The 27,722-nt window shown below is 32.2% G+C and overlaps 2 protein-coding genes across 3 annotated transcripts; one reads left to right on the top strand and one right to left on the bottom strand.

Moving 5' to 3' along the window:
* The first annotated feature begins 494 nt into the window (after positions 1-494).
* LOC134728228 (vacuolar fusion protein MON1 homolog A-like) lies at positions 495-9,523 on the top strand. The gene is made up of 7 exons (XM_063592767.1): positions 495-853; positions 2,727-2,887; positions 3,884-4,322; positions 6,223-6,398; positions 7,008-7,128; positions 7,872-8,153; positions 8,586-9,523. Exons 1-7 carry the CDS (start codon positions 548-550, stop codon positions 8,724-8,726), a joined length of 1,626 nt encoding a protein of 541 aa, XP_063448837.1. The 5' UTR covers positions 495-547; the 3' UTR covers positions 8,727-9,523.
* A 5,408-nt stretch (positions 9,524-14,931) lies between these two features.
* LOC134728218 (DNA excision repair protein ERCC-1-like) lies at positions 14,932-26,081 on the bottom strand. 2 transcript variants are annotated; one of them, XM_063592755.1, is made up of 4 exons: positions 25,937-26,081; positions 18,436-18,584; positions 16,487-16,735; positions 14,932-15,375 (listed from the first exon to the last, which is right to left on the bottom strand). In XM_063592755.1, exons 1-4 carry the CDS (start codon positions 26,008-26,010, stop codon positions 14,957-14,959), a joined length of 891 nt encoding a protein of 296 aa, XP_063448825.1. In that variant the 5' UTR covers positions 26,011-26,081; the 3' UTR covers positions 14,932-14,956. The 2 variants fall into 2 exon arrangements, with proteins under 2 accessions (XP_063448825.1, XP_063448815.1); XM_063592745.1 differs by lacking the exons at positions 14,932-15,375; positions 16,487-16,735; positions 18,436-18,584 and adding an exon at positions 20,981-22,514 and having other exon boundaries at positions 25,937-26,054.
* Between the last annotated feature and the right edge of the window lie 1,641 nt (positions 26,082-27,722).

The following is a 27,722-nucleotide window of genomic DNA, read 5'->3' as shown; positions in this document are numbered from 1 at the left end:
TGCAGTCTTTTTATTGGAACTTTATACAGGATTTGAACAGTAAGACTTACTTTAAAAAATAGTCTACAATATGTTACTACACCAAAGTCAAAATTCTAGAAATCCAGACATAGTTATCTGTTGTCACTTTCAAATTTAAAATTTGCATATCAATAGACAGTCCCTATCTAACACACACTCTTTTCAAACATTTAACGCAGTCTTCAAAGCAAGTACATATAACCTGAGACTATTATACATGAATATCATGTCCCAGGTATACTAGTATAATCTATTCGTCAAGCCTGTGACACAAGACTAAAGTCAGACAAGCTTTTTAAAAAGCTAACATCTGTTTGCCTCTCTGTTCTACAAAATGCCATTCCTTAGATGAGAAGTGTTAATTGATGATATATATGACTGTATCAACTGAGCAAGAAAAGTAATTGACAAATAAGAAATTCTGCAAACACTGGAAACTGTTTTAAAGATTTAAAGCATGCAACATCAAAAATATTTTATTAAACCGGAAGTCATTTTCGGTGATCTCCAATAATGAACCCTGGCTATGGACGAGTCAGAGGGCAAAGAGGCGGAACAGGTGCCCCCTTTAGTTCGAAATCCAGACTCCGCTTCTGCTTCTGATCAAGACGATTTTGTAGAACCTGCATCTGAAGAAATAAAGAGCGCAGTTCTTGTGGCAGCAGATACCTTTGTGGATATAAATTACGACGATCTGGTCAACGAAGATTATGACAGCCATCCAAGTGGTGTCATTCACGCCATTGTTCGTTCTGGGTCTCAGGACGAACATAGTTCTTCAGAACACAATGACACATCTACTGGCGAGGAATCAAGTGAAGATCACAATGAGGTCATTATAATCTCCTGTCAGAAATAGCACATATTTGTGCACAGCCACAGGTCCGTCAGGTCCAAACAAAGTTCCTGTATATAAAAGATCAGAACAACATGTAATCTCTGTTGGTTCCAATGCCATGAGTTCCAAAACAAAATTAAGATTTTAATGCCAAACTTACAACTGTTCTTAATGTATATTGTTTATTATCCACGCAAAGCTTGTCAAAATATATATCCCAGAGGAACCAGTAATGACGCACCTAACGTTCTGTTTGTCTCTGCATTTAATCTACCATTTAAAAGAATTAGAAACACGGAATAGAATGAAAGATTGATCACTTCTTAATGTATTTCAATCATTAAACAGTTGATTTTTGAAACAGTAATAGCAATAAAAATCATGTTTGCTAACATTACAAACGGACTGTCAACTTATGATGGGTACCAGTAATGACGCACTATAAACAAACCAGTAAAAACCACTTGCAGTGTACCTGATGTTCGAAAAATTGCTTCAATCCGGATAATTTAAAGTTAACACTATTCAACAAATTCAATTTTAATAACAAATTTGACATTTACAGTCACTTTTATGATCATGTTGATAGCAACACATTTTTTTCATTAATTTAATTGTAACCTATATTTTATTTCAAATTTTATATAAAAATGTTCAAAATTTATCAAAGTGACATATATATTCCATATACTTGAAAATAAGAAGTAATTGCATTCATAAAACAACATTGACATTAAGACATTAATCAATGTATACTTCGTACAATGAATGAAAAAAATTGATAAACCATAGAAAATTATATAAGCGACGATCATTTGTTCTACAGTGATTCCCGCTTAAATGTAAAACCATGTCACATGACAGTCATATGATTTGAAAAACACAAACTTGGGCAGCATGTGCTCACATACTTTTGCCGGCCAAAGTGGATTTAGGACTGATAATCATTCCAGGAAGGATAGACTGTTTTTGACCTTAATAAAATGGCGAAAATTGCATTATCTTTACTAATTCAAGCAATAATAACATTTCTGGACAGAGTTTGAGGCATCTATGTTGTAGTCATATGACCTTCACCATCATGTTATGAATAGTAATTATCGATGACGTCATAGCTTTTGTTTAGAAATATAAAACCCAAAACTATATTGGTGCGTCATTTCTGGTCCGCGTCAAAACAGGTACCAAGACGATATAGTTCGTTACGTTAGATATTTTTCTAGGATATGACGTACATATTTATGTTCGGATATTCATTTCCTTAACACTATAATCTAATTATTTCCATTTGTATACCTTCTTGATTGTATACAATTATGGCTGAACAAATTTAATAGGCGTAGAATGTATAAAAATGGAAATAATTAGATAATAGTGTCTAACGAAACAAACTATATACATTTTGTATATTGACAAGCTTAAGAGCTATGGTTCCGCAGCTAGATGTTAACCATGATAATGATACCACATAAAAAAAAAAAAAAACATTATACAGTGCAGTTTCATAGCGGAGGGGCATTCATTTCATCCCTTTAGTCTGACAACCATTATTCCGACAGCCCATTACTTCGACAGCTCATTAGTCTGACAGCCCATTACTCCGACAATGCTTCTGTATTAAGTGAATATATGGGTAAATTTTCTCTAAAAAAAAAGACCAACTCCTTTCTTTATAATATTTGTGGTCCGTTTTGATTCAGATTATTTTCTCATGCGGGATATTAGTCTCAGTATATTGGAATTGAAGAAATCCAAAACCATTGTGTTCAAACATTTGTCAAAGTCAAATGAATGAATACATAATTAAATAACTGTACCAAATGACGTATCAAAATAATAAGCAAATCCTACCTTTTTTTTTTACTAGATTCCAAAAGATATATCTGCCTCTTTGAATGATGTGGCTTTGAAAGAGTCTGACCCTATAGAAGAAATTGAGGAAGATGAATATGGAAAAGGGTCCAAGTGGCAACTGGAAAAGAAGCATATATTTATACTTAGTAGTTCTGGAAAGCCTATTTACTCACGGTAATACATATTTTATAGATATAATATCAGGACAATTACTATTTATCTATCACAATTAGACAAATTAACTTCAAGAAATTATATTTTTATATGCATGTTTTTTCAAGTTTACTTTTTTACTGTGAACCCCAGCATCCGACAGAATCCATCTTTGCCAAACTACTGACACTAGGATTGTACCTAACAACCTCCCAGCATGGACAAAAAAACGGACCATTTAAAAAGTTCTCTATCCGTTCCTGAAATTACAAGATACGAGGAAAAAAGAAGGAGAGATTTGGAAACAGAAGCAACCACAGAAACATTATGTCATACAAAGAAGAAGCAGTCCATCACTGAAGATTAACATACCAACCATACATAATAACACGAAGTCAAAATAATTCGGAATACAATGTACCTGGCATTTTACTTAGAGAAAAAAGGAAGGAGCCAGAAACAAGATGAACCACATAAACCACAAAACATATTTATAAAGAAAAGCTTGATCCACTGACACTTTATTAGCAAAGTTAATTTTTATGAACATATCTACCTAGATTTACAATTTTCAAAATTTCGGCAATCATACACTTCACCCTATTACCAACTCAACTCAACTCAATTATTCAGCGAACCACACAACCACCAAATTTGTACTTCATTGTTTAATTTTATGTATAATATTGTCCTAAAGACGCCACCCTTGTATTGTTGGCGAAACATATTGACTATAATAAACTTTTACAATGCGTTAATTGATGGGTGTTGTTGTCTTTGTTATCGTTTTATTTTACTTTTATAGTGAAAGACAACTGTGAAAACCTTAAGGTATCCACGCACTATTACCCAACCACACAATAACCACTTTAAGGTGTTGGTTCACCTTGTTCAAATTCAAACTTAGCATACTTCTGTGTAATTTTGTGTTATTGGTTCATGTATAATGTATTTAATAAGTGCAATAAGATTTTTATCTTCACATTTAAATTCATATTGAAAGTTTTATTTATACAGGCATGGTCAGGAAGATAAACTAGTGACAATTATGGGCGTTCTACAAGCTTTGATATCATTTGTGTCTGCCGCTAAAGACTCAATGCGTAGTATCGTTGCAGGAGACCATAAGTTTGTTTTCTTGGTTCGAGAACATATTTACCTTGTTGCTGTATCCAAAGGATTGGAATCAGTGCAACAGCTTGTACTACAACTATCATATATATATAATCAAATTCTTAGTGTACTTACATTTACTTCATTGCAAAAAATCTTTAAACAGAGAAGAAATTATGATTTGCGGAGAATGTTGAGTGGATCCGAAAAATTTATTGACAATCTATTGAATTTAATGGACCATGACCCTAGTTTTAAACTTCAAGCAGTACGATGTCTGCCATTAGATAGTCCCGTTAGAGATAGCATTGCTCAAAGTATAATTCAACATGCAAGAGTTAAGGTATGTTTACATTGGATGTTCAAAATGGTTATATTGATATAAGAAGATGTGGTATTAGTGCCAATTAGAAAACTCTCCATCCAAGTAACAATTAATGAAAGTAAACCATTACAGGTCCAGGTACAGCCTTAACATGGAGCCTTAGCTCACACCGAAACAGCTAGTAAAATCATTCAAACAGGGAAAACCAAAGAACTAACCTATATACATTTTATATGTATCAGTGATAATGAACGCTATATAACATATGGCGTTCATTATCACTGAACTAGCAAATATTTGTTTAGGGGCCAGCTGAAGGACGCCTCCGGGTGCTGGAATTTCTCGCTTCATTGAAGACCTGTTGGTGACCTTCTGCTGTGTTTTTTTTATTTGGTCGGGTTATTATCTCTTTGACACATTCCCCATTTCCATTCTCAATTTTATTTTTGCATGTATAAAACGAGAAACATGTATGAACTACAAAATGTACATAAACAGACGACAACCATTGTACATCAGATTCAGATTCCTGATTTAGGACAGTTGCAAACATTTGCAGCAGAATTAAATATTTTAATTGTACCAAACCTTGTCCTTTTTCTGAAACAACAGTATACACATCACAACATAGAAAGACACATTATAATATATCAATAGACCACTATCGAGTTCATCTGTCACCGGAAAAAGCTCGTCAATTAGGCGTGCCTTTGTGATGTCATTTTCCAGATAGAGGGGATTGCCTGTATCCCTGCACTATTTACGTTCATCAAGTGTCTTAGTGATCGTCATTGTGGAGGATTAACTAGAAATAATTTTTGTTTTTTAAGTACAAATGTACTTAATCACAATGCCTTAATGACAGGAGTGCCGATTGTCACATATGATGATTTAGTTTGCCGAATAAATTGTGCAGTATATTATTATAGTTTCCCAACCACAAGCACAACATTAGAATGGTAGTGACGACGCCCCTAAATGCACTAATGATGTTTTTGACGGAAATGCATTTAACTCGAAAGTTGTCTATTTGAAGGCTCATCTCATTTAAAAAACATAAATTAACACACAATGAAGGAATAAATTTTATCTGTGAAACCTGAATGCAAATACATAGTTAATAAAAATTATGTTCGGATAAATAATTACGGTTAAAAGTAATTAAATGGGTTTAATGGCCCTTTATAGCTTGTTGTTCGGTGTGAGCCAAGGCTCCGTGTTGAAGGCTGTACTTTAACCTATAATGGTTTACTTTTTAAATTGTTATTTGGATGGAGAGTTGTCTCATTGGCACTCACACCACATCTTCCTATATCTATTAAACAAAGTTTTTGACCTATCTTTAAGATTTAAATTTATTGCCATTATAAAGTAGATACTCTTGTACAAAGGCACCATAATTTATTAGAGTCTTAATTATATATGTATATAAAGGGATAAAAAGAGGGGTGATAATATGCATGAATAAACAAACAAAAAATGACCATAGTGATAGAAAAAAAACACACTTGAATATTCAAAAATTTCTTATTTTAAAGTGAGTAAAACGCCAATTACAAAAAAAGTACTTCAAAAATACAAAGAGATAACAAGATTATGAAATTGTGTATTAAGTTGTAATTCTTTAAAAAAAATTACAAAATTTGGAGTAAAAAAAATTGTGCTAGTCTGCCAATGAGACACAACAAATGGATGACACAATTAGACAAAAAATCTTATAAATCGCTATTCCCTTAAGAATTGTAGTAGGAAAGATGAAAATAAAACAATCACAGAACATTTGTACACCAGAAAAGTCAAATTTAAATTGGCATGTTTTAATTAACTTTATTCATGGGTATGGCTTCCAATGCATTGTTATATGAGGATAACACATGAACGTATACAAATTGTACTTATTTATTTCATCTTATTTCAGGACTTAGTTTTTGCAATTATTTTAGCAAACAATCAGTTGGTGACACTGGTACGAATGAAAAAATATTTCTTGCATCCTATGGATCTTCATTTAATCATTAACCTTGTGAATGCATCAGAGTCTTTCAAAGCTGCTGAGTCTTGGACACCAATTTGTCTGCCAAAATTTGATGCAAGGTGAGTAAAACAGAAGGCTCTTGTGACGAGTTTCTGCAAGCCAGTACCATAAATATGGATTCCTTGGGTTTAATTGTAAAAGAGAGGTGAAAGATACTAATGGTACATTCAAACTCTGACATAAGTTGCAAATAAACTGACTACACCGTGGCTAAATAAGAAAAGGACACACATTTCACAAAACAACATAGAAACCCAAAGACTAAGAAACAAAAATAAAAAAGAAGATGTGGCCAATAAGTTATCTCTCAACAAGAGACTAAATGACACAGATATTAACAACTATACTGTCAATAGGTCACCGTACGGCCTTCAACAATGAGCAAAGCCCATTTTACATAGTCAGCCATGAATGGCCCTTAAATGACTAATGTAAAACAATTCAAACGGGAAAACCTAAGGTCTAATTTTTGTAACACAGCAACAAACATTACATGCAAAATACAGGCTCTGGACTTATTTGGGAGTGATCTCAGGCAAGATAAAAATAATTTCCAGAATACTAGAACTGCAAATTTCAATAAAACATTTTCAGTATATTATAAGCTTTACATGTCATGCATGCAGTTATTATCTTGTGTCTGTAAAACTTGATTTGGTTTATTTCAGTGGTTTTCTTCAAGCACACATATCATATTTAGATGAAAGTTGCCAAACTTGTATGCTGTTGTTATCTGTTGATAGAGAGTCTTTCTTCATATTATCAGAATGTAAAAAGAAAATCCAGGAGGTAAGATACATGGAATCAATTTTACTGGTCAATAAATATTAGAATTCATCTGGCTTGATAATAATAATATAAACAATTACACCTGAACTGTTTTTTAGAAGGTATATATGTGGATTCATTCGTAAACCTGGAGGAAAAAATATACTCATTGAGAGCTATAAAGCTCATTAATTATTATATAAAAGTTAAATGAATTGGAATGAAGACTTAAACAAATCTCGCTCATTTTTAAAATCTATATATATTATCTTAACATGAGACTTAACAATTCACAGTTCTTTTTGTGCATACAGAAAATTTAAAGGGTTTAGTTGATTTAAATTTAATAAATTATCAATTGGTGTATTTTTGAATTCCAAATTAAAGGTCATCAGATCATTCATGCCATTCACTTTTACAAGATTTGCATGGATCTTAATGTTAGAGGTAACAAATGAAAGAAAAACATCTGGAGAAGATCTGGTTGAGCGACTCTCTTCACCAAATAATTTACAAGCCAAATTTCTTATAGGCCATTTACGTATTAGTTTCACTTGTAAACAATTTTGAGCATTAGACTTTTTTGTGAAAAGAGTCACTAGTTTTAATCCAAATTGTGCAAACAAAAAATCTTGTAAACAGTTAAAAAATTAATTGGACTAATGATACAGGAAATCTCATGATTGATTTAATTAGATTTTTGAAAGTTTAGGAAAATGCTTCTGAAAACTTATTGCAGTTATTGATTGAATATTATATTTCAGAGGCTTATTAAATACAATGGTTTACAAGCTATCAGTGATTCCCTTATGAAGACAAGTTATAGTTGTCAGCAATGTGGAATATCAGATTTAAGACATTTCTTATACAAGTCTCGCAGCATGGCACAGTATACAAGTCCAGAACTAGAGGCTCCATACTTATCTGACGAGGAACAAGAAAGACTGTTTGGTTTATACCTATATTTACACAATAGGATACATACGTCAGTTAGACCACTGAAAATACTTTATCATGTTGGTAAACATGAGACATTGTTAGGCTGGGTAAGTTGTCATAGGGTTTTACAAATGGGGAAATACCCAGCATTGCAACATTCGCACTGTTATTATTTTTTCAAACATAAAATAGCGGTGAAAATATCTGTAAAAAACAAATTACAGGAAAAGAATGCTGAAAATGCAAAGCTTTCTGCAATGAGCAAACATTAAAATTCCCCAAAATAATTATGAAACAAAATGGATCTTTATTAACACAAGGACCTCATTCTCAGATGACTTTTTAAATGCTCTTCTAAATTTTTAATGTTAAAGGACTTAGGATTATAATTTAGAGTGCTTCTAAAGTCTGAAATATAATTATAAAATTTCATTTCACACAGAACACAATACAGATGTTGAGTCGCCAACATTTCTTATTGAAAACCAAAAATACACACAAATGTTTTAATTTGACCTTGATAATCGTTTATTTTTCAGGTGACACAACAGTTTGAATTATATGCAGTGTTTGGGCCATTAATAACAAAGCACACTGCAATAGGAGCAATAAATAAACTACTTCGCTGGATAAAGAAGGAGGAAACACGACTTTTTATACTGAACTCAGCTACGTTTTAATGTGTTGTGAATGAAAGTGATGAATGTTTTTATGATATATGTGCTAAGCCATACACAGTTGATTAAAAGATTCTCATTCAAAATCATAAAAAAAAAGGCTACAAAGATTTTTCTTGGTTACTTTTTTTCAATTGAAATTTGAAGTAATTGATAGTATTGTGTAAATTTATAATTTTGGGTTAGATATCAAATTAGGTACAAATGATTTTGTGCACCTTTTACTTTAGGAAAACTTAAAATGTAGTTTTCAATCTTTAATTGAGAATGTTAAGTGAAGGTAAATATCATGATGTTACTCACTCTGTTAAATATTCTCCATGTTATTAAATATGCTCTACAGTTTGCAGAAAATTGATATTGCAATATGACATAATTTTACAAGACCTGTTTGATATATTTTATTATTCTGGGGGCAGAAATTATAACCTGATTCTGACCATTGTTGTAAAATGTAAAAAATTTAGTGGTTACCTATTATTAAGTTTCTGCTTACAAGTCTTAGTTTCAAAATATGTAAAAAAAAACTTGTTGTCTGCATTAAAAGGGTCTTTTTATTGTAACTTCACACACATTACAAAATTTTGCAAAAATGAAAAGATGTCAGTTAAACAGCTTTTCACTTAAATGACCAGTGTTCGTCATAATGACCATATAAATTTATTTTTCTTGAGTCAAATGAACAAAAATTTTACATTTCAAAATAAGGTTGATGTATACATGAGTAAAGAATGAGAATCTTTGAATTAACTTATCTGGTCTTATTGTTATTTTTTATTTATTAAATCCATAGACACATAGACTTGTATTCATCATAGCCAGTCAAGGTCGTTAAAAACTTCCATTTGTTGTCTTGTATTCATAGTTGTTATCCAGCTGACTATGCAGTATGGGCTTTGCTCATTGTTGAAGGCCTTACAGTGACCTATAGTTGTAAATTTCTGTGTCATTTTGGTCACTTTTGGAGAGTTGTCTCATTGGCAATCATATCACATCTTTATTTCAGTGAGCAGAGAAAATGGGCTGAACTAATAGTTAATCATAACTTATTCTCTCAAGACAATTGGATTACATGCTGCATAAATGTCAACTTGTACTTAAACAAATATATTTACAAAAGAATATTAACACATAAATTCCTATAATTTAGCTACCATTTAGTTGCATTATCCTTGACCCTAATTTCATGGTTCATTGATCACTGTTAAGATTTTATTATTTTTGTTCAGTTTATCCGATTTTGTAAGCAATAGGTCAACTGTATTTTGGTGTATGAAATGAATGTTAAGTATACCAGTAAATTTCTGGCAGGTTTCTTAAAACATTGACCTATTTGTTTATGGTTCATTGCTCAATGTTAAGTTTTTGTGGTTTTTATAATTGTCAGTTACTATAAGCATTAATTAGGGCTACTATATTTAGTGTATGTAATGTTTTAAGGTGTAAATACCAGCTGGGCAGGTTTCAAATTACCTTGGTATATATTAGTATTTTTGATAGTATTGATAACTTGTTTTTAAATAAACTGTTAAATGACTGATCCCCTCTCCCCCCCCCCCCCCCCCCCCAAAAAAAAAAAAACAACAAAAAAAACAACAAAACATCTTACAAGAATGTGTCCTTAGTACATGGATGCTCCACTTGCACAATCATTTTCCATGTTCAGTGGACCGTGCAATAAGGGTCAAAACTTGAATTTGGCATTTAAATTAGAAAGATCATATCATAGGAAACATGTGTACTAAGTTTCAAGTTGATTGGTCTTCAACTTCATCAAAAACTACCTTGACCAAAAACTTTAACCTGAACTTGGCACTATCATTTTCTATGTTCAGTGACCGTGAAATTGAGGTTAAAACTTGAATTTGGCATTAAAACTAGACCGATCATATCATGGGGAACATGTGTACTAAGTTTAAAGTTGATTGATCTTCAACTTCATCAATAACTACCTTGACCAAAAACTTTAACCTGAAGCGGGATGAACAGACTAGGAGCACACAGACCAGAAAACATAATGTCCCTCTACTATCGTAGGTGGGGCATAAAAACAAGACATATACAAAACAGCAGAAGAGATAAAGATTATTTACAATAACTGACAAAGAAGTTGAAGACAGATGTGTCTGAAAAAATGATGTAAAATTTAGAAATGATTATAAGTTTATTTATATTTAGTTGTACCCAGATTTATATAAAAGAGGGACGAAAGATACCAAGGGGACAGTCAAACTCATAAATCTAAAACAAACTGACAACGCCATGGCCAAAAATGAAAAAGACAAACAAAAAAACAATAGTTGACATGACACAACATAGAAAACTAAAGAATAAACAACATGAACCCCACCAAAATCTAAGGGTGATCTCAGGTGCTCCGGAAGGGTAAGCAGATCCTGCTCCACATGCGGCACCCGTTGTGTTGCTTATGTGATTACAAATCCGGTAAATAGTCTAATTCGGTAGGTCAAATTCATGAAAGGGAAGAGGATTGTAGTTACGACGTAAGGAACATATCCGATATCATTTGTGAAACGGTTATTCCATGACAGTCAACCAACTCGTGATGGCGTCCGTAAAATTTACGAAGGGATGATTTCAACTTCACCATTTGGAACTCTTGGTTTAATAGCTTCCTCGTGAACTGTAACCCTCTATCAAGAAAATCATGATAGGAAATGCAAGCACGGGAATATCGTAATAATTGGGAGATATATACCCTGTATGCAGGTGCTGCTGGAATGTTGCTACTTAGAAATGGAAAGTTCACAATTGGAAAGCTGAAATCATCTCTTTTGTCGTGTAAAGTTTTGTCTTCAACCGACCCTCATTGTCAATTTCTAGATGTAAGTCAAGATATGAAGCTGACTTAACTGTATCTGTAGTATCCTTTATCTCCAATTCGATGGGATAGATGCGATCCACAGTCACCAAATTTTGAATTGTTTAGTGAAAGAACGTCATCTATATAGCAGAGTTAAGGGATATTGCTAACTTCTTATCTTTCTTTCTAAGAAGTTCCTGCATGAAGTCAGTCTCATAATAATAAAGAAACAAGTCAGCAAGTAGAGGGGCACAGTTTGTTCCCATTGGGATGCCGACAGTCTGTTGAAAAACACGTCCTCCGAACGTAACAAATATGTTGTCAATCAAGAAATCAAGCATCTTGATAATATCGGTCTCAGAGAATTTTTTGTTTGAATCAGAGTGATTCTTTACAAAGTAGGATTTATTCCTCCCTAAGACAAGATACTTGTATCTACATTGGCCATTCTTTTTTATGAAGCAAAGTAATACCAACTCTTTTAATTTGTCTTTTAGTTTGGAATATAAATTTCCAGTTCAAGTGCAAAAGTGTATTAGATTATCTTGACTTCATTTTCATATTTCATTTGTCAAGTTGAGTTTTTGTGGTTTGGTCTGTTTCTCAGGTTCTATAAATAATAGACCCACTATATTTGGTGTATAAAATGATTTTCAGGTATGTCTGGCATGGTTCGTCTGATGAAGACCTCATTTTATTAGATCATGAGGTGTTAAGTGTATGTGATACGGTAGTAAAACCTTTAAATAACAAAACTTTCAACATAAATTCAATTATAAGTAAAGAAGGTGGGAAATTTTAGCATGTACAATCTTTGTCCTAAATTAGTTTAATTTTATATCTCTATTTTTATGCCCCACCTACGATAGTAGAGGGGCATTATGAAGTCCAATCAACTTGAAACTTTTGTTGCTTGGGATATATTTCTAATTTTAAAGCCAAATTAGACTTTTCACTCCAATTTCACGGTCAACCGAACATATAAAATGAAAGTGGGATTTTCAGGTTAAAGTTTTTGGTCAAGGTAGTTTTTGATGAAGCTGAAGTCCAATCAACTTGAAACTTAGTACACTTGATGCTTATGATATGATTATTCTAATTTTACAGCCAAATTAGACTTTTGACCCCAATTTCACGGTCCATGGAACATGGAAAATGATGGTGCCAGTGGGGCATTCTTGTACTTTGGACACATTCTTGTTTTTTCTTATGGTAAATGTCCCAGAATATAACACATTGAGATGCTAATCATGCTGTGGTGTAAGCTCTTTGAATACAGCTCCATATTGCAGAAGGTAGAAGAGCTGTATAATCCATATGTCTTATGGTCAGATATTTCTGTCTGGCATATGTTCTTTGTTATTGACCTCAGTTTCATGCCATGGTACTCATTGAATTGGTTTTTGGAAAGATTGAATCTTGTTCTTAATCTTTCCTAAGGCACAAGACTCCATAACAACACGACAGGTTAGCTACTAAATGTATTCACACTGAAATATGGTTCCCTATAGTTTTCATATGTTGCTTGCAGTAGCAAGTATTTCATGCATATCTAAGATGAGATTATATTAAAAAACAAAGTGCTTATCAGTGCCTTAAGAATAACAATGAAATTCCTTTTGCAGTGGAAGCTAAAGATAAAACATTGCATAGATGGGATGCAAAGAATGTTTACCTAAGGTCAGCATTTAGCTCATTGGCAATCAAATCATATCAGCACATTTTGATAGTGTTCATCTTTTTAATGGTTCAGAGATTAATTTTTAATTGATTTGGTTGAGGCTATATTATAAAGTAAGCATTCAAAAAACCAATTTAAGAAATGTATATATTCAAGAGGCTCTATATGACCTTGGCATAAACTAGACAGTATTTTAATCAGTTATTTTACAAAGAAATTTAGGCCAAGAGCAAAGGATACAAGTGAAACTGCGATCTACTGCTCACTGATGATACCCCGGCCACAAGAGGATAATATTAATAGTGTAAAAATATGCAAGTGTTCGGTAAACAGGAAGTTGCTTAGTGATGAATCTGAAAACGCATCACACGGTATAGCTGACTTATATAAATCCTGAAACCAAATTTCAGAAATCCTTGTATTGTAGTTCCTGAGAAAAATGTGACGAAAAATATTCATGGGATGGACAGACTGACGGAAGGACAGACAGAGGTAAAACAGTATACCCCCTTTTTTTAAAGCAGGGGTATAATAATGCATTTGTAAGAGATATAAATATCAAACCATAAAACATCTGTTTACAAGATATTGATTATCCACCTGTGTACAGAATTCTAAAACATTCACTGCATATAAGACACAAAATGAGTTTACAATCAACCATGCCTTAAACTGACAAGAAATTTGTATAAATTTGAAATCCATATCTGTTGGTACAAAACAACCAGACTGCATTCAACAATGAGCAAACCCCATATCACATTGTATGATTTAAAACGCCTTGAAATAACAAAATATGAAATGATTTAGAGCTCACTATACAGTATATGTGTATATACATGCATCTTCATGCCTTATATATCATGTACTGTTGTACGCCGCTAGATTAAAACTGACGTGGAAAGGTAACACATGCCCACCGAAAGCTCTTTTTATGAGAGCCCAGGTGGTCGTGTGGTCTAGCGGGACGGCTGCAGTGCAGGCGATTTGGTGTCACGATATCACAGTAGCATGGGTTCGAATCCCGGCGAGGGAAGAACCAAAAATTTGCGAAAGCAAATTTACAGATCTAACATTGTTGGGTTGATGTTTAGACGAGTTGTATATACATGTATATATATATTCTCATTGTTAAAGGCTGTACAGTTGTCTATAAATGTTTATATCCACTGCTTTTGAACTTTGGTGGATAGTTGTGTCTCATTTGCGATCATACCTCATCTCCTTGTTTTTATATTGCATATTCCTAGAGAAAAGAGGACTTTTAGGAATGTTTCTTTTGTTTAATCATATGTTACATTAACAAAGCATGACACTAGAAGTTAACCCACCACTACCTTTGCCTAAAGACTGGCACAGAAGGTATAAATTTTGTTAAATATTTTCTAGTTAGTTTGTTTTCTAAAATACAGGTTTGCAAAAAATGTTAGCTTAGAAACCTGCATTTTTTTTAAATGCTTGATTTTTACTGACAATAATAAGAGAAATGTTTTGAGTGATACATATACATGTCAGGATAAAATGGAAAAGGGGAATCTGTCAGAGAGGCAACAACCTGACCAAAGAGCAGATATCAAAACAGCCCAAGGCAGAATGGGTTAATTATACAAATTAGGAAAACCAATTAGCATAAAAAGGAACAGAAACAACTGTTAACCGAGTCATTTAATACAATAACAGAATTAGAAAACAACAAATTTAAATAATACATTGTATATTTTATTTCATTTAGTAAGTAAATCTAACATATTGTTCTGGTTCTTGTGATATAAGGTATGATTTTTTTTTCCTAAGAAATTTATTCTTTTTGTTATTTTTTTGTGCATCCTGTGGAGCAACATAGAAGCCACTTCTAGGTCTAATTCCAAGCCAGCGTAATTTATTTGGAGACCCAATATCTATTGTATTATGATCTGCATTAGATACTTGGCCGACACTTGCCATACATTTATTGGAGACCACAATTTCTTTTCCTGAAGGCATTTTTAGCACACATTCATTCAAAAGTTGCTTGGAAACACGAGCATATGAGCCTGCAGCTCTAGCAATAATGCCTCCTTTTCCAACTTGTAATTCGATATTGTGGACCATTGTATTGGATGGTATAACTGCAAGTGGACGGGAATCACCTTCCTTTAGTTTGACACCTGTAATTTTTAAATTTGAAAGGAATAATTTTAACTCTATTATTGAAATAAAGCGCATTTATTTAATGTAATGCTATACATGCTATAAAGAGTTCCTTGAAGTTTTAAATTTTATTTTTTCCCACTAATAAAACTCAAACATTTCGAAATATAGCTTTGTGCACCTTAAGCACAAGGTAATATGATTGATTGTTGGTTGCTTAACAAATTAATAAGGCTAATGTGAAATAGACATGGTTAACAGACTAGTATGTGTCAAAACTATTTTTATAGGATTGAAATTTATTAAGTTTTAAAACTGGATTTTTGCAGTTCATTGTACTGGGCTACATATTGGTGTTGAGTTTTAAATACCAAAATGATTTTTTGTCGATGAATAATAAACCTAGATATGTTACCATCAAACTAGTGTAGGAACTTGTGGATTTTGAAGAAAGTGGAGTGATAAACCTCCAAATGCATGAAGTTATGTAGCTGTCATAGACATTTCCCCTACATTTCCTTTGTTTATAAAAGTATCATTTTTGCAATATTGAATTTTAACATACATTTCCAAATGCACCACGCGCACTGGTATAGAGGTTTGAATAAATAAATGCCTAACAAACACAGACAATTCTTGTGTAAATTTAGGAAAAGGGAGACAACTTTCATCATATATGTATAAATAGATATTACAGAAGAAGTACAAAATCTATAAATCTTTTCCATTATAGCTTGAACTTTAACACGCCTACATGTAACAGAAAGTGACCATCCATTTGAACTTTATAAAAGTCGATATTAAAAATTACCTAAGCTTCATAACTTCTAACTGACCCATAACATGCATTATCCTTTAATCAAGATGATCATTTAACTGTTCTTTGACCTTTTATTTGAAAAATTACAGACTACAAAGTGATTTTACAAGGTTTGTCAAATCATGTAAATATTTCTTTATTGATGAAGATTGGCCAATATGTTTTCTCCTTAAAATTTTGACAATGTATAATCTTTGACCTTTATGTTGAAAACCTAAATACTAATAATCTATTCACTAAATTACCAACCCCTCCTGCCTTTCTAACGTATCTTTAATTTTCATGTCTTAGTTTAATTATAAGCTAACCCGATTCTTCTTTTACGTCACAAGATGTAGTGATGATGTCACCTGGTTGCATGTTCTCTGTTGCTACAATAAAACGTTTCCTGGATCCCCCAGCTACTGCAGCAATCTTTGCTGACCGAAGAGGGTCATATCTGATATATATAACTTTCTCCACTATAGTTTCACCTCCAAAGTCAGTCCTCATGTTATCTACTATTCGCAATTTGCGGTCAAATTTTCCACCAGCTCTTCTGTGATTCCATATTCTACCTGCATAAGAATTTAAGAAACATTATTTTCTAAATCTAAAAGCAAACTTAAACAGTTACAAGTCATACCTGTACATAATATGATACATTTTAAAAGTTCTGTGACATTTAAGATTTTAAGAGCCACATGCATTATAAACAACATGTCTAAATGATTGTTTTTGTTATTTTAAGTTTAAGCCAATATATAACTGATGATTTTGCTTCTTTGCTTTTGTTTCAATGGGTTGCTGCTGAATTAAAATTTACCCTGAGCTACTAAAAAATCTCTTGGAAGGTTGCTTGCACTGAGATGAGATATAGCCAACGACATCATTGAGTTTTAAGACAGTTGTAAACATGTTTATCAGTTTTTTTCCAGTTTATGTCTGTCTTCTTGACCAAGAAAAACTTATCTCACTCCAGAAGTAAGATATGAATACCGTTATTTATAATAAAAAAAATAAAAAAAATATCAAGGCGCCAGTCACAAAGTTTAAACCTGCAACATTTGTATGAACCTGTCCTTAGTCAGGAGCATGTTGTTCAGTAATCGTCATTGGTCATGTTGGTTGATGTGGTTCATAAGCGTTTTTCGTTTTTTATATAAATTTCACAACTGGTTTTCCTGGTAGTCCAGTCAAACTAAGTTTGAACCTCAAACTAATTACAACAGATAATGTTTTAGTCCTAAACTATAACATTAAGCCCCAAATAAACACAGAAAAAATTCCCATAAAATCTAACCTGAGGAAAACTAAAATTTTGCATTTTTAAATTTAATTTCTTATGGAAATATACGTTGAAAGGGAGATAACTCTGCAAAAATGAGTCTTTTTTGTAAGTTTTTGGTTGATTTTCTTAAAATTCATGTAAAATATGAAACTTTTATTAGGTTATAAGTTCGTATTTGATTATATTATATAATCTTCTGCTAATGAGATGGTCAAAACCGTAGTGTTATGAATATTTATTCATTTTTTTGCGCATTTTTCATTTAAGAAATTGCAAATTTGTGGATAAGTGATAATATTTTTAAAAAAATTTGAATATTTGGTATTGTTTTTATCTGTTAATTATATTTGTTCAGCATCTACCTTGTGTAAAAAACTTTTAATCACAAAATGAAGAATAATTGCTTATGATATCTAAATTTATTCAATTTGAGATTCTTTACCTTGACATGCTGAAAAATCTAATAAATGGACAACTAATGAATTATAAAATCTAGGTTGTAGATTGATAAAAGATATGAAAACACCTTTAGCGTTGTTTGCTGTAGAAGGCTAAATATCAGGAATCAATACATTCTGTTGAATAGAAGCTGTAATTTTTTTTAAAATTTGTATCAATTTCTAATGATATTTCTGCCTTTTTTGCAGAGTTATCTGCCTTCTCAATACTAATTTCCATAGGAATTTTAAAATCATTTTCATGTGACTTTTTTTCCTCAAGTTATATTCTATTGCAATTACATCAAGTTTAGGGTCAAATTTATGCTAGATTGACTGGACTATGGGTACTTGTTTTACACTAGTCATTTTGGGGCCATTTACAGCTTGCTGTTTGGTGTGAGCCAATGCTCTGTTGAAGGCTTAACCGGTACTTTGACATTTTTAAATTGTTTACTTTTTATACATTGTGACTTAGATGGAGAGTGGTCTCATTGGCACTCATACCACTTCTTATTAAAAAAATTGAGAAAATATGGATAACACTTACCATCCGGTCCTCTTCCTCCAGTTCTATGACATTTCAAACCTTTCAAAGGATTATGTCCTACCTCTTCTACTGGAATCAGAATAGGAACATATCTGTATGGTCCTTTTGTATGTTGTGTTTTAATGGCAGCTGTGGTATGAAATGCACATCTGAAAGTAAAAATTTAAATATCTATGCTTTTTAAGAAATCCGATTTATCTAAATACTGATGTGTGCATAATTAGTCAATCCAATTCTGAAATAGAACAAAATTTGATAGTTGCATCTTCTGTGATTATAAATCTTGATTATCTCCCTTGTATTTACTTTGTATGTTTTAACTGTTTGATCAGACTGCTGTGTTTGACGGTATTCGGGTAAGAATCTTAGATTTAAACATAATCATGATGATAAAGTGTACTCAGTGTAATTGAGGTCTGGAGCTGCCATGTCAGGAACTGCTAGTAGTCCTTTGTAAATGTATCATTGTCATTTCATTTAGTTTCTTTTGTTACCTATTCTGACTTTTAACTCAGAATTCTTTAAACTAAATTTAACTGTACCCAGTGCTATTTGTTTGTTTTTCTACATTCATGACATTGGTTACAGGACTAACAAAACCTTCTTAACCCTGTTGCCTTTTTGCGCCTGTCTCAAGTCAGAAACATCTGGTCTTGTTAGTCTTGTATTTAAAAAAAAAAAATTAGGTATATGTTTATTGAGCTTAGTGGGACATCTATTGTAAGATGCAGAGATTCATACTTACATAACTTATTGAACCTCTGAGTAATAATTACATTCAAAGAATTAAGTCTATAACATTTCTTGTGTTTCAAATTCTATTGAAAATATACTATTTTCTTTGTAATCAATGGTAATAGAAAGTGTTGTGCGCAGCACAGAACATTCCAGTATGGAATAAACATGGAATTCATTAAAAATTTCTATAACAAGAAATCAAGCAAATTCCATATTTAAAAATAATTCCAAGTTCAAATAATAGCCTGTTCTATGTTAATTCATTTCACTCTTGAAAGTAAGCTGGTCTATGCCAGAAGCCTCTATTTCAGTAGTTAGTGGTTGCAGTATGTCATATCTGTTTTTCCTTTTCTTTTTTTTTTGGAGGGGGGGGGGTCATAAATAAGGCCTTTAGTCTCATCATTTGAACTGGTTTCTTCTTGTAATGTCCATGCCTTTTAAAGCTTATTAAATGGTTTGTATATTGCTCATAGTTGAAGGCCAAATGGTGACCTTTAGTCACGATACTTGACGATATAACATCGACTGTAAATGTGGTTTTCTTTTTATTTGTTGATAATTAATCATCTTAGTCTTGCCGATAATTATCTTACTCTTTTAATACCAATCTCAGTTTGCACTACATACAAGTAATGTTTAGAGTTTTGGAAGCAAGACAAAAAGCTAATAAATCAGTTTTTGAATATCAAAACCAGAATGTCTGTAACATGTCATTTACAGTTAAAACTGTTATACCAAACTCAGTTATAGTACAATCATGACAATAACAGGTATATAATAAACTGAAGATTTAAAGGGAAAATTCACAAAAAAATAAAAAATTTATATTATGTCCCATCTGTATAAAAAATGCTCAAATTCATAGTTATTAAAAAGTTTTATTCTGCTAGATTAGAGATCACCATCGATTTAAAATTTAGAGTATCAATTCTCTGCCTGCCGCCATTTTGTTATCTTCGCCGTTCGGAAACCAAGATATCTCTATAAACCACAAAGGACCAAAACAATAGTAACCTGAAATTCCCTGAATGATTGTAGTCCTAATTGCGTGTCGATATCTTGTCAAGTGTATGGTCGTTTTATCCGACTAACTAACTTGATATGGAAAATGTTATTATTTTTTAAGCAACTGTGATCTGTCATTTTCAAACTGTTTACATTGTACATTGTAATTAGTTAACAAGTCAAAGTTCAAATGATAAATAAGTTTTCTGTGAAAATTGTTTTTGAAAATCTAATTTGTTCCATAATTCTTTTATGTGATTAACTTAATTTAAATAGATTCGGACCTAATATCTGATCACCAGCATGGCTAAAGGTATTACTCACAAAGGTATTGTGAGGTGACGGGTCCAGGTATTCATTAAACATTGTTTAACTTATTCCAATACCAAGCATTCAAGTCTATTTGGGAGACAGTACTAGTTTAGTTATCAGATGATTCCTAACGTATGTATGGTATGTATAAAGTAAAATCACAAAAATACTGAACTTAGAGGAAAATCAATTCGGAAAGTCCATAATCACATGGCAAAATCATATAACAAAACTTGGTACAGGCATTTTGAAATGTAGAAAATGGTAGATTATGTATATGTATTTCAGTGCACAATCTACATGTGTATAGAATAACCTGTAGGTACATGAACAATCACAAATAAGTTAGGAAAGCAAAATACACAAAAAGTTTGAAAGTTGCAACTCAAAGGACTTACTTAAACTGTATGCAACTTTCTATGGTAAGTTAACGTCTTGCCAACTAAGATACAACATTATCTTTTAATAATCTAGTGTTCTTTACAACAAAAACACAAAAGCCCAAGAGAAATATATTGTTTTCTGATTTTATATCTGAATTTGTATACATACATGACTTATTAAAAAGAAAATTTAAATGAAAAGAAGTTTAACTTAATCATGTTAATAGTGTAAATGTTTCAAGCCTTAACAATTTCTGAAAATTAAATTACATTATACACACCATGATATGACCATCATTTACAGAGAAAAAAAATTCACACTCAAAGTCTACATTATGCTTAGTCTTATATTATTTTACTATGATCATTAATTTAAATAGAGGCGTCATCTTTTTATATACATTTATAAATGGTTACATTTTCTGCTGAACCTTTTAAAAACACATAAGTTATGAGATAGAGTTGAAAATTTGAAACTGCAATGTAAACATGATATCTTATATGAACATATTCATTTCTCATTTCTGATCCTTATTCTTATTTGCTCGTAGGAATGGTTCTTTAAACAAATCATGAACTCTCTTTGCTTTCTGTGGTCCAAAACCTGGACAGAATGATAAGTCTTCCTGACTTGCTTCTGCTATGTCTTTCAAAGATCCAAATGTGGAAATAAGAGTGGCCACATCAGTTTTGTTCACTGATTTGATATTAGTCAAACAATCTGTCATTTTAGCCATAAAGTCTTGATCTGTTTTCTCCATGATGGCATCAGGAGGTTTGTTTTCATATACTTTATAAGATTCCAAATAACGCCCTGCTTCTTCCGTTGAGAAAGCTAAAATGAGTGTACAGTCAGCTAAAATACATATTTTAGCAAGTTCTCTAAGCAAGTGGTGAGGCTCTTTAATATCAATTTGTACCAACATCACTCGTAACTCATAACTTCTTCCAAGCTGTTTTAATCTGTCATGTATATAGTTTGGATTTAGCTGGTGGTAACGTAAGCTGAGATATAAAGCACAAGTTGTCTGCCCCATGACATAGTCTGGAACTATATCCCCAAATTCCCAAGGAACATTGCGTACAAACTTCAAAATTGGATTTCCCCTTTGCCTTTGGTGAACCAAGAGTGAACTTGTTTTCCCTGGAATTGCAAGTTTTGGGGCATTTTCTTCTGTTAAATTTGTCATAGCAACTGAATCATTTCCTGGCGTAATATCTTCTTTCTTCAAATTCTTGGCAAATGTGTTAATTTTTGGGGCATTGTCTTTTGATGTGGATGGTTTTATGAAAGTACTTCTTGAATCTGAAGGTTTTACAAATTGATCAATTGAAGTTGTAGATCTTGAACCTGAGTTTGAGGATTTGACTGTTTGAAGGTTCCCAAGACTACTTTGACGGGACGAAACTTCTGCAGTTGCTGAATTTTTCTTAATTGAAACATCAGGTAGTTTCGGTTTCTTGTTTTGAATCTCATCTGAAGGATCATTCTTTTTTTGTTCACGGTATGTCTTGAAAATGCTTGTTGGCTTGAAGCTTTCTGCAACATTCTTCTTGCCGTCTTCAATTTCAGCAGCAGATGGGATGTGGAATCTTCTCTTTTCTGCCATGTTTGGTGACTCTTCCTCAGTGCTGGTTTAGCTGTAGAATTAAGAATTTCTTCTTTCAGATTTAATTACAAATATCCAACATTTGTTCAATGACGTGTAAATTCAAGAAAAATGTTATCTTTTTTTATATCTAATTTTTGATATATAATACAATGTATAATCTTGTACATGTGTTTAGATTTAATCTAAGTTACATTTGTTAATGTATGAAATGTAGGTGTTTACAGTTTTTACAGCTTAATATCAATCATTGTCAATGGTACATAAATGCAATGGGAGTTGTAATACAATATAATCATGATACATACTTCATAAGGCCAAAAAAAAAAATAGGTGTGTTTCCGGTCGCCCGACCGACCCTAATTTTTTGGCGCCGACCCTAACTTTTTTTTCCCTGATTTTTTCGTTTTTTTCCGGAAACGGTTTTTGTTTAGTATAGCCTTTGAATGGCATCTTTTAAACGTTTGATTTCAAATAAAATTTTAATACAGTAAGCATTTGTGTGATACAGATTGAAGTCAAACAACGGCATGGCTTCTGCTATGGCCATCAGTCAAAGTGTGTTATCAATAACAATCGATGAGTGTCCACAAAGGAACGAGAAAAAAAGTATAATAGCCCCATTTTCTAATTCTATCACCTTTATTGATATATTCAATCAGTATCATGACTTTGGATTAAAGAACAATGAATTTACTGTGACTGATGAAATATCTCCCACATTGACAGTTGGGGAAGTTGTGCAGCTTTTTAATGTGAGGGACTTTTAAATTCAAGTGTGTTGTTCCAGAATCTGACACTTTTGAACTTTTATCAAATAGTGTCAATTGAAATCTATAACTTTAGTCCAATATCTTTCAGGGTAGAATTCATGACATCATACTCTATAAATGTTGTCTGTCCCAGAATTCTACCTTCATCATTATCTACCCCCCACCCGGCCTTTCATCTGTTTCATGCACAAGGTATATTTTTAAAATACACAAAAAACAACCGAAGCAGGCCAGTAAAAAAAAAAAAAAAAAAAAAAAAATCCCTACCTACCGACCCTAATTTTTTGGGGCATGCAACAGGAAACACACCTATTTTTTTTTTTGGCCTAATCCACCTGATTAAAAAAATGGTAATTGTTTGTACTGAACATTTAATCATAGTTGCACATACAGTCTTTAAAATATTCAGATATAACATGTAAAAAGCCTTACAAATAACAATGGTTTATAACCAACTGTGTGAGGGCTGTATAGCCAGTCAAGGTTGTTTAAAACTCAAATCATCGTCATGGTTTATAATACATGTTCATTGTTCTTAGTTAGTACAATTTATTAAGAAATATATATCTGAAGTAAATACATGTTTGTACATGTTAAACATTTACTTATTTAACTTATGTTGGACAAGCATATGGCCTATAGGCTATAGTTACGACTTCATTCATTTTATGTGAATTTCTATTATAATGTATGAATGTTTGTGCAACAACAAAGTACTGGACAAAGGAAGAGGTCTCCAATTGTTAAAGAACAATGACATCATTGAAATTTTCAGAACAGGAAAGACAAGTAATGTTTAAAGTATAACATCTTTAAGTTTACTTGATAATATGATTGAGCATACATTGATACTTAGATAAATTATCCATGTACACTTCCAGAAATTTTCAAAGAAATGTATGGTCCATCATATATTCAAGATAACTTGAAGGTGTTGTATACTTGTCAAAAAATTACTTATCTTTTCATCATAGGATGTATAAAATGTTATGATTAGTGCACTATATTTTGTGTATCTCTAAGTTGAACAAAAGGTCAGGGCAGATCCAGCCATTTTAAAAGGGGGGTTCCAACTATATGTCTCCATTCAAATGCATTGATCGGACAAAAAAAAAGGGGGGTTCCAACCCCCGGAAGCCCATCCCCACCCTGGATCCGCCAATGAAAGGTAGTGACACAGATTGGAAGATTTAGAAATTAGATCAGTAACATAGGGTTTTGATTGCAATCTTAACCCAAAAATCGTTTATAAATAGAGGACTTACAACAGATTCAACTTGTTTAGTGACAAAAAATATGAGCGGCTCAATTATCATTAACTCATAATAAACCTTAATCAAGACGAATTACAGTTATCCCGTACCATTGTAAACTCGTACCAACGTCAACTCGTACCACTTTACAAAAACTCGTACCAATGGAAACTCGTACCACTGCTAACTCGTACCAACTTATTTAAATGCATTTAAATGGTATTTAATGATGTATGTAATTAACTTTCACTTAATACCTCGCAAGTCTGTAAAATGTATATAATTTGAAAGTACATTGACCAATTTGCAGCTAATGTTCCCTGTCTATTGGATAGAAAATACCGTGGCAGATTTGCTTTGTTGTCTCCTTTGACTTTTTTAAACTTTTACTGATTATTATTGAATTTAATTTTTAATCATTCCAAATTAATTTTTCATGAATAAATCCTAGCAGTTAATCAAAATAATCAAAATGATTTCCAAAATGAAATTCTTACTTTTTATAAATAACAAGTTACAATGAAATGTAACCGTTTCCTGTTCCCGAATTTTCCCGCCAAAAAGCACATGGCTTTCAACAATTGTAAACATAGCATTCAATTTGAGATCATGGATTACAGCGTTAATTAATTTAATTTGGATAATTTGGATATAGACATTCAACTTAAGGTACAGTTAAAGTAATGTTTTTTCTTTCTTCTGGATTATAACTACTTTGAAAGTTCAGCTTAAAAATAAAGCTTTTTAGAAAAACATTCGTATTTTTGTCTATAAAATCCAGTATAAAATTCAAGTAATTCAACATTAATTTTATTAAGTTTAACTAAAAAATAACATAAAATATTCGTAATTTTTAATATATTTTTGATGGTACGAGTTTGCAGTGGTACGACATCCCAGTGGTACGAGTTAACTTTTTTGGTACGAGTTAACATGGTACGAGTTTCCGTTGGTACGAGTTAACTTGCTTCCATCAAGACCACCCATTCAGATGTAATTTTGACAACTTGATCCATTTTCAGGAATTGATGAGGGCGATTACTTTATACATGTACATCCAGATTGAGTTAATGTTTGAGTAGCCATATTGAATGTGAGTTCAGGGTCTTGATATCACTTTTGGCCATGGTGTAGTCCAAATAATTATGACGTCTTGAAAGGCTATCATAATTTTTTCTTTTTTTCTTTGACGCCTTACATGCATCTGTGGACTCGAAATTTTCAAAAATGATGGGTACAGACATATGTCCAGGACTATAGAACTCATTGACTAGCTTTAAAAAGAACCCTGAAAAGGCATGCACATCAAACTTGACAGTTCAAAGTTAACTAACTAAATAATGACCTTAATCATTATCATCTTAATCGGTAAATAATCTATATATAATCTAGTCATAAGACACTGTGTCTGAATGCTCTTTTTATACCTTTCGACTACAGAGAAAGATTCCTTAAATTGCTGACAAAGTTTTGCTAGCAGGTTTCTGCCAAGTACATTCATTTTTCAACATAAAGTTACTGTAACGGGTTCATTTTATTTCTGTCATTCGCAACTCCTCTACTTATATTAACTCGTACCTTTGTCGTCTCGTACCCAATGTTACAGTACCCAAGTTGCACCTATTCAGCGGAAAGTTTTCTTTCAGACTAAACAAGGATTTGTATAGTGAGTATACAAATCCTTGGACTAAACAATTTAAGTATAAAGTTACTCAGTTTTGTTTACAGGTCTAACTCCGCCGATTTATATTGTTGTTCAGATGTCAATCTTGCTTGCAATACTTTAACAAACACAAATACAAGCTAAGCAAGCATGCCAACCAAAGTCTTGATCTTCTAGTTGTAAGCATTAGGAAATAAACTGAAAGTGAAGACTATGAATCACAGTTTATGCCGGCCTGAAGATCCGTAGTTTCCGATGCTTGTATTATATTGAAATCATAAAAACCGGCGAAACATTTCAAGTGTCTTATCATATGAACTGGTGTTGATACATAAACAAACGTCTCATTAATATGAAATATTCATAGAGTCACAGCATATGTTTTTTAAATCTAAAATTAAAGCTTATAAGGATTTCAGTGTAATCAAGCTTACAATAAGCAGAGGCGCATGTAGGGGAGGGGGCTTATATTGGGATTCACTGAAACGTAAAGCGATCGGGCCCGCTCTTAGGCAGCCAGTGGCCTCCACTTATGAAAATTTCTGGATCCGCCACTGATAAGCACAATCTATGCAAAACCCACTTAAAGTGTACAGTGTTTCATCCTACTTAAATTTCTCAATTATTGCACATCATGTGAAACACACATTTAATTCTTTTTGACTGAATATATATGTTTTGTCCAAATTAAATCATTTTTTATCATTAAATTTAGAATTGTCTGCAGAATTTCAGTGCAATACTTTTGAATGACTTTTGTTTGAATTATATGTTTAGAAAAATCACTGTCTAATAAAAATAACATGAATTTCTCCACAGAAAATCATATGGCTATATATTCTAGTAACAAGTAACTTTATTGATCATAAACTGAACCTTTTTTTCTCCTTCATGACCACTGAAAAAAACTGTACACATTTGTGAGTTCATTATTTTTTTATTTTTTTTATTATCAAAATCGGACCTCATATTAGTTTTAAAAACTGAAAGAAAGAGGATTTTGACATAAGTGAAACTCTTTTCAATAGGACTATGCTTCAGAAAAAAAAACCATTTATACCAAGCTACAAATTCGAAAAGGAAATAATAATTAATGGAAGTATTTAAGACAACTCGACCAACTAGCTTCATAGGACATCTCAAGATTTAATTTGATGGACTGTCTTTGTCTAAAATTTATACAAATGTTTTACTTGTTTGGGGAGTCAAGGCATTGTTCATTATTTTTTTATAGCCCCACACGAAATCGCCCAACTTTTTCACCAACTCGTCCCACTTTTTGAAAATCAACGAACTCTTAATTGTTACTAACTATGTATGGAAAGGGTTAAATCCCATTAAATTTACTTCTACAAACACGACCCACTTATTAAAATGAGTAAAATCCTGTTTATATATTATAACGGTCCGCCAACTTGCCTCACTAATAAAAACTTGTCTATTGTATACAATATTTGCCGGGGTATTCGTAGATATAGGAAGATGTGGTGTAAGTGCCAATGAAACAACTCTCCATCCAAATAACAATTCAAAAAAGTAAACCATTATAA

The sequence above is a fragment of the Mytilus trossulus genome, chromosome 1 (genome assembly GCF_036588685.1).
Source record: "Mytilus trossulus isolate FHL-02 chromosome 1, PNRI_Mtr1.1.1.hap1, whole genome shotgun sequence".
Classification (NCBI taxonomy): Eukaryota; Metazoa; Mollusca; class Bivalvia; order Mytilida; family Mytilidae; genus Mytilus; species Mytilus trossulus.
Note: the sequence above shows the minus strand (reverse complement) of the source record. Positions and strands in the feature narration are given on the sequence as shown.